This window comes from Sardina pilchardus, chromosome 4 (assembly GCF_963854185.1).
Source record: "Sardina pilchardus chromosome 4, fSarPil1.1, whole genome shotgun sequence".
In the NCBI taxonomy this organism is placed as follows: domain Eukaryota; kingdom Metazoa; phylum Chordata; class Actinopteri; order Clupeiformes; family Clupeidae; genus Sardina; species Sardina pilchardus.
The window spans coordinates 38,773,093-38,781,130 of record NC_084997.1 but is presented as its reverse complement, the minus strand read 5'-3'; the positions used below and the strand labels follow the sequence as shown (position 1 = coordinate 38,781,130).

Genomic DNA, 8,038 nt, shown 5'->3' with positions numbered 1-8,038 from the left:
GTGCACCACCTGTGCTTTGACACCTTGCACTGCCTATGATGTTATGGATGTGCTGTGTAAAACAAAAAAATAACTAATTGTATGTCTTGTGCGTTCCCCCCTGATGTGCTGCTGTGGTTCTGCAATTATATGTGCTGTTGTTGTTCTGCACCTGTGCTTTGACACCTTACACTGCCTATGCTGTTGTTGATGGATGTGCTGTGAAAAAAAACAGAATTGTATGCCATGTCTGTTCCTCCCTGACAGGTCGCTGTTCTAAACCAGGTTATTGGTGTTCTTCACCTGTGCTTTGACACCTTACACTGCCTATGCAGTCACCTGTGCATTGACACCTTACACTGCCTATGCTGTCACCTGTGCTTTGACACCTTACACTGCCTATGCTGTCACCTGTGCTTTGATACCTTACATTGCCTATGTTGTGATTGATGTGCTGTGTAAAAAAATAATAGTAATAATTCTATGTGATGTGTGTTCCCCCTGATATGCTGTTGTTATTCTGCACCTGTGCTTTGACACCTTACACTGCCCTGTGTTCTCATTGATGTGTGTGCTGTGTAAAACTGGCCATGCACCCTTCCAGGGGCCAGTAGCAGATCCAGATCCAGCCGAGCCAGTGGCTGGGACCAGTTATTTCCAGGCCCAAGCTGTTGTTTGACCCCTTTTTACTGAGGATTCTATTTCATGGACCTTTATTATGCATTAATTCAGTCATATGACTTCATATTTCTAATAAATTGTGTTGTTATATACTGTTATCATTGTTGTCGTGTCCTATGAAACAAATAAGATCCTATATCAATTTTAAAGCAATAAACAGTGTTTATATAGATAATAATAATAATAATACGTGTTTATATAGCTAATCATAATAACAATGATCATATTTATTGTATAATTTAGTGGAATTAACACAGGAGATAAAAAGACATACTGTAAATGAAAAATATATTTATTGCATTAACTATAGGTTCAACACAACATATTTAATCATTGTAATAATTAGAACATGTATATAAGGTTTCCATATTATACATACGCCGATTTTACAGTAGGCTTCCATCGGGATTCGAACCTGCGACTAGGAGTGCAATTGCATGCTAACCACACGTCTTAGGTCACGTTTTTATGTTAAGTGCGCATGCGCGCACATAGCGCGGGAAAAGAGAAGAATGCTTGGGGTCTTGGATAAAGCACCCCAAGCATTCTTCTCTTTTCCCGCGCTATGTGCGCGCATGCGCACTTAACACAAAAACGCGACCTAAGACGTGTGGTTAGCATGCTGAATTGCATGCTAGACGCAGGTTCGAATCCCGATGGAAGCCTACTGTAAAATCGGCGTGTATGTATATGGAAACCTTATACATGTTCTAATTATTACAATGATTAAATATGTTGTGTTGAACCTATAGTTAAAGGGATATTCCGCCATTTGTGGAAATACGCTCATTTTCCACCTTCCCTCGAGCAAAACAATCGATATTTACCTTGTTCCCGTTCATCCAGCCATTCTGTGAGTCTGGCGATACAACTTTTAGCTTCAGCCTAGCATAGATCATTGAATCGGATTAGACCATTAGCCTCTCGCCTGCTAGCTTCATGTTTAAAAGTGACTAATATTTCTGGTAATTTTCCCATTTAAAACGTGTGTCCTCTCAAGTTAGAAAGTGCAATAAGACCAACTGAAAATGAAACCTGCTGTTTTTCTAGGCTGATTTGACATGGAACTACATTCTCATCTGGCGTAATAATCAAGGCAACTTGCAGCTACTGGCACTACTACTGCTTGATGTCTATGGGGACTATTTTCAGATGCTGCGTACGATATCACTGCGCCTATGGTACGTTTGCAAGTTGCCTTGATTATTACGCCAGATGAGAGTGTAGTTCCATGTCAAATCAGCCTAGAAAAACGCCAGGTTTCATTTTCAGTTGGTCTTATTGCACTTTCTAACTTGAGAGGAGACACGTTTTAAATGGGAAAATTATCAGAAATCTTAGTCACTTTTAAACATGAAGCTAGCAGGCGAGAAGCTAATGGTCTAATCCGATTCAGTGATCTATGCTAGGCTGAAGCTAAAAGTTGTATCGCCAGACTCACAGAATGGCTGGATGAACGGGAACAAGGTAAATATCGATTGTTTTGCTCGAGGGGAGGTGGAAAATGAGCGTATTTCCAAAAATGGCGGAATATCCCTTTAATGCAATACATATATTTTTCATTTACAGTATGTCTTTTTATTTCCTGTGTTAATGCCACTAAATTATACAATAAATATTATCATTATTATTATGATTAGCTATATAAACACTTATTATTATTATTATTATTAGCTATATAAACACTGTTTATTGCTTTAAAATTGATATAGGATCTTATTTGTTTCATAGGACACGACAACAATGATAACAGTATATAACAACACAATTTATTAGAAATATGAAGTCATATGACTGAATTAATGCATAATAAAGATCCATGAAATAGAATCCTCAGTAGAAAGGGGTCAAACAACAGCTTGGGCCTGGAAATAACTGGTCCCAGCCACTGGCTCGGCTGGATCTGCTACTGGTACTGGATCTGCTACTGGCCCCTGGAAGGGTGCATGGCCAGTTTTACACAGCACACACATCAATAAGAACGGGTGTAAGGTGTCAAAGTACAGGTGCAGAATAAGAACAGCACATCAGGGGGAACACACATCACATAGAATTATTACTATTATTTTTTTTACATAGCACATCAATCACAACATAGGCAATGTAAGGTGTCAATGCACAGGTGACAGCATAGGCAGTGTAAGGTGTCAATGCACAGGTGACAGCATAGGCAGTGTAAGGTGTCAATGCACAGGTGACAGCATAGGCAGTGTAAGGTGTCAAAGCACAGGTTACTGCATAGGCAGTGTAAGGTGTCAAAGCACAGGTGAAGAACACCGATAACCTGGTTTAGAACAGCGACCTGTCAGGGAGGAACAGACATGGCATACAATTCTGTTTTTTTTTTACAGGACATGCATCAACAACAGCATAGGCAGTGTAAGGTGTCAATGCACAGGTGACAGCATAGGCAGTGTAAGTGTCAATGCACAGGTGACAGCATAGGCAGTGTAAGGTGTCAAAGCACAGGTGCAGAACAACAACAGCACAGGCAGTGTAAGGTGTCAATGCACAGGTGACAGCATAGGCAGTGTAAGTGTCAATGCACAGGTGACAGCATAGGCAGTGTAAGGTGTCAAAGCACAGGTGACAGCATAGGCAGTGTAAGGTGTCAAAGCACAGGTGCAGAACAACAACAGCACAGGCAGTGTAAGGTGTCAATGCACAGGTGACAGCATAGGCAGTGTAAGTGTCAATGCACAGGTGACAGCATAGGCAGTGTAAGGTGTCAAAGCACAGGTGACAGCATAGGCAGTGTAAGGTGTCAATGCACAGGTGACAGCATAGGCGATGTAAGGTGTCAAAGCACAGGTGACAGCATAGGCAGTGTAAGGTGTGAGGTGTAGGTCTGTAAGGTGTCAAAGCACAGGTGAAGAACACCAATAACCTGGTTTAGAACAACGACCTGTCAGGGAGGAACAGACATGGCATACAATTCTGTGTTTTTTTTCACAGCACATCCATCAACAACAGCATAGGCAGGCCGCATTTTCTGCACTTGTGGCACGCCGGCCCGGGCAGCGGTGACTGTCCCTGGCTGTGCCGCTGCCCTCTGCTCAGCCCTCTTCCTCCTCGCCCATTCAGTTTTGTATGAAGAGACAGGCTGAGCAGGAGGTGCTGCCTGCACTGCTTGTTGTCCTTGCTGTCCTGTCCAGCAGCTGCAGTGCAGGCACCTGAGGGCCGGCGTGATGTGCGGCGGCCAGCGGCAGAGGGAGGACGTGTGGGGCTGGCGTTGTCCGAGGGAGCGTTTGGGGGGGGGAGGGATGGGGAGCACCCTCACAGTCTGTTGGGGCAGTGAGAGGTCCAGGAGGAGAGGCTGTGTAGCACGAAAAGGTCCTGTTGCAGCTGCAGCAGCTGTTGGTGGTACGGCCAGGACAGCAGCTGAGGGGGCAGGCGGTAATGGCGCCAGTAGCCGTAACGGCGCTGGCAGAACAGGCACCGGTGCTGCCACAGCCGGTGCTGCTGCCAGTGTCACGGCCACTCTTGCTGCTGCTGTCGGCACCTGGCCTGTAGGCACCACAGTTGCTGCTGTCGGAGGACGATCCACCGCCGCTGCTGCTGGGCCCGGCGCTGTCGCTGACGCTGGCACTGCCACCGCTTCCGCCGCCGCTGCTGAGCCCGCTGCCGCCGCTGGTGCCAGTGGTCGTCCCTCTGCTGCAACGCCTGGAGCTAGCACAGTGAAATGACACAGCACAGTATTAAACGTGCACTACATTGAGCGAGCATTACAGGTTAAACTACATATAATTGCAATATTACCAGGAATAACACACATAAGACTAATGATATCCTAGTACAACACATTCACTATTGAAACATAGTGAATAACATAACAAATTAACATAACGTGACACAACAGGTAAATGATGACCCCCAGGGTTAATGCATTTACAGCAATTAAAAAACAGGCTTATTGTTAATGCATAAAACATAAACTTCAACTTTATCTTTTGATTTCACGTGGTGATATTATAATCTTAAGGGTCTAAAGATACTAACTGTATGGTCTTTTCATAATTATATGTTGTGTGTGTTCAGTGATCGTCACATGTTTACACTGTAGCATCATGTACAACCCCATTCATTTCCAATGCAATGCCTTACATTACATTACATTACATTACATGCTGGCGAGCTCTCAAAATGCATTTTATCTTTGATCAGACTATTTGGCTAGCTTCCCTAGAGTGTGTAGATGTAATTACTACAGTTTGGAGTAGAAATTCGAAAGGTAAATATAGTTTACATGTGTAAACAGGACGCCTGACGTGTCGACGTTCGATAATGCTAGTTATTCGCGAATTAGCATAAATAGCTAACGAATTATCTATCTTCAAATACCAAAACCGTAATAGGTCTATGTAATAGGCCTACATAGACAAATTCCATGTTAGTACATTGTAAAAGTGCTCTGGGGTGACAATGTTGCGCAAATACATTCGAAATATTTTCTTAATTTTAGTTTTACTCACTCAGTGAAAACACTCTCGTTGCTGCCGTAGTTCAAAAAACTGTAGATAATCCGAGCTGCTGATTGGCCCAGAAAACTGTCGACAATCCAAACTGCTGATTGGCCTGAAGCAGAAAACTGTCGATAAACTGTCGACAGAACTGTCGATAACGCGAGTTGCTGATTGGCTGGCAAACAGAGACCATTGCTTGGCACAGAGCGGGCGAGACACCCCGTTGCGGAGCACCCTAGAACAACACCCACATTGTACCGTTGCGGACAATCTCTGTCATCCAATGAAATAATGGACAGTACGAGTCTTCAGTCATACCATAATGAAAGTATGAAAATATATGGTATAACTCCATAGTGCTGTGATAATTGCATCAATATGTTTTACAAGAATGGCCTTGATTTGATTTTTTTTTAAAAAATATCAACATTGTATCTTAAATCACTCTGAAATGTCATTTTTGCATGACCTAAGCAATTTAAGATGAGCTATTCCGAATAATAGTATACATTCACCAACACACACGTTTTTGCTAATTATAGAGCCATCGACAGACCAAATAACACCAAATTTATTGAGGGTGCTTTGGATGGGGTCTTAAGTCATCCCACCAAATATGGCTTTCATCCGTCACAGCATTTCCAAGATAGGCACACTTCCTGTTTGGCGGCTTCGCTCGCTGAATTTAATTGGTTGTCACAGGCGAACGCTTGGACGTATGTAGGCGAAATCAAGGCAGTTGATCCGCCTTGGTCTGTAGATCACGCGTGCCAAGTTTCATGACGATCGGATAAACTATGCGGCCAAAGTCGCTTAACTTTGACTTTGGACAAAATTCAAAATGGAGGAAAATCCGTCATGGCGGAAAATGACGTCATATAGTGCGTTGGAATCAGCTGAGTCAGAGGATTCCAATGGTATAAGTGTTATCAAAATCGGCCATACGGATCAAAAGTTACGGGCATGAACGCGTTTTCCAACTTTGACCAGTTGGTGGCGCTAGAGCGTGAGAGTGGCGAGCATGAAACCTGGTGGTGTCAATAAGGGTAGTCTCCTCTATCAGCGTACCAAATTTCATGACCTTATGTCTTACGGTTTGGGCTACAGGTGGAAAAATGTGTGGGCATCAGCGCTCAAAAATCACTTTTCCATTCATTCCTATGGGAAAAAATCGACCGGAAAAACTGGAATAACGGGAGAACGACAAGGCGTATCAAAAAGCTGTATACAAGCCATCATCCTCGCATCAGGACGCACGCGTGAGAGGTGGAACGGCGTCTCTAGCTCCAAATCCCTAGGACAAGATAGGGAGACAAAAGTTGGACTTAAGATAAATAATATGAAACGCATAGGAAGAACAATAGTGTGCTTTTGCAAGCACACTAATAAATTTGATAATAATAATAGGAAGAACAATAGTGTGCTTTTGCAAGCACACTAATAATATGAAACGCACGGATAACAATAGTGTGCTTTTGCTTGCAGCAAGCACACTAATAAAGGAAGGCATAGGCTACAGATTTTTAAAAAAATCTCCGGTTTTTCACGTCAGCTCGTGCCCCACCTGGCATGTCTCTGCGCCCCACAGTTTGAGAAACGCTGAACTGATCAGCTTCGGAGTCATTGGAATGGTTATTTGACTTATTCCAGGTTGAATGATGGCTGTCTCGCTTCCCCCAGCGCCTGTGAGCAGAAAAAACACTCCGGACCGGTGGCAAGACAAACAGAAAGATCATGCTCATGAAAAGGCAGACTGACCGATTGTAAAATACACACACTAAAGCTCTGCAGAGAAACTTGCAAAAGTAAAACAGGAAGACAGCGAAGGAATCGCCAAACCTGCATAGTTCCTCTTTAAAACAGAGATGGAGAGAATTGAGAAGGCAACTCAGCAGGAGAGATAACAAAAAGAGATAGAATATTAAAACAGAGATGGCAAGAATTGAACAAGAATAAGAATAAGATCTGTTCACAGAGCACTGTCTGAGACCAACAGTTTAGGACTACACCACCAAAAGACGCGGCCTAGATATCAAAGAAGCAATGATCATGGATTTCAGCTCACAGAAAACACCTCCAGTTTGCCCTTTAAAACAGCTGCTCGGGGGGAGCAACTCAAAAAAACAAATTCAAAGATTAAGCGAGATTCTAGGCACCGTGCCAAGCAGCGCCCTTGTCTCCCCTCTCTCCAACCATGAACTGTTCTTGAACTTACTGTAACCACTGGAAACTGAACTATATCTGCATCTGTGTTTAATATCAATGTTAATGTCTCAGTGTGAGAAGTAAAAGGGTCTCAGTTGTAGAATTGTAAAATAATTGTATACTGTATATGTTTTGCGGTCTAGGAGAAAATGGTCTGTGTTCTGATGAAAACACTCCCATCTCCCTGCGCTGTCTAAAAGTCTCTGCTTCTCAGGGCTTCCACATGTGTGTAGCCGAATTTGTGTGAGGAGTTTATTCTGCTTACCAAAGCTCCCACCTTCTGTGTAGCCGGATTTGTGTGAGGAGTTTATTCTGCTTACCAGAGCTCCCACTTCCATAGTCAGATCTATGCTAAGCACCATTCCTGCTTCTCAGGATTCTGACTTCTGTGTAGGCAAATCTATGCTAAGCACTATTCCTGCTTCTCAGGATTCTGACTTCTGTGTAGGCAAATCTATGCCAGGTAGGCCTATGCTATTTTGACTATTAGGTCTATTTTAGATTGATTGCTGAATTGTCTTTGATACTTTATTGTTGTCTGTGTCTTGAACATTGATTTATTGTAAGATTATTCCTGTCATTACAATAAATTGTCATATTAATTGGTAATCTGTAACTTTCCCAAGGTTGTATTTCTAGTATGGAATTGTTTAACCAGATACCTAGTAAGGAGTGAATGTGTGAATTCTCAGTTAAACCATGTAGGCTAT

At 42.9% G+C, this 8,038-nt stretch overlaps 1 protein-coding gene across 1 annotated transcript; it reads right to left on the bottom strand.

Annotated features, from left to right (window-relative positions):
- Positions 1–3,522: 3,522 nt before the first annotated feature.
- LOC134079082 (uncharacterized transmembrane protein DDB_G0289901-like) lies at positions 3,523–7,666 on the bottom strand. The gene is made up of 3 exons (XM_062535250.1): positions 7,594–7,666; positions 5,133–5,358; positions 3,523–4,329 (listed from the first exon to the last, which is right to left on the bottom strand). Exons 1-3 carry the CDS (start codon positions 7,664–7,666, stop codon positions 3,741–3,743), a joined length of 888 nt encoding a protein of 295 aa, XP_062391234.1. The 3' UTR covers positions 3,523–3,740.
- Between the last annotated feature and the right edge of the window lie 372 nt (positions 7,667–8,038).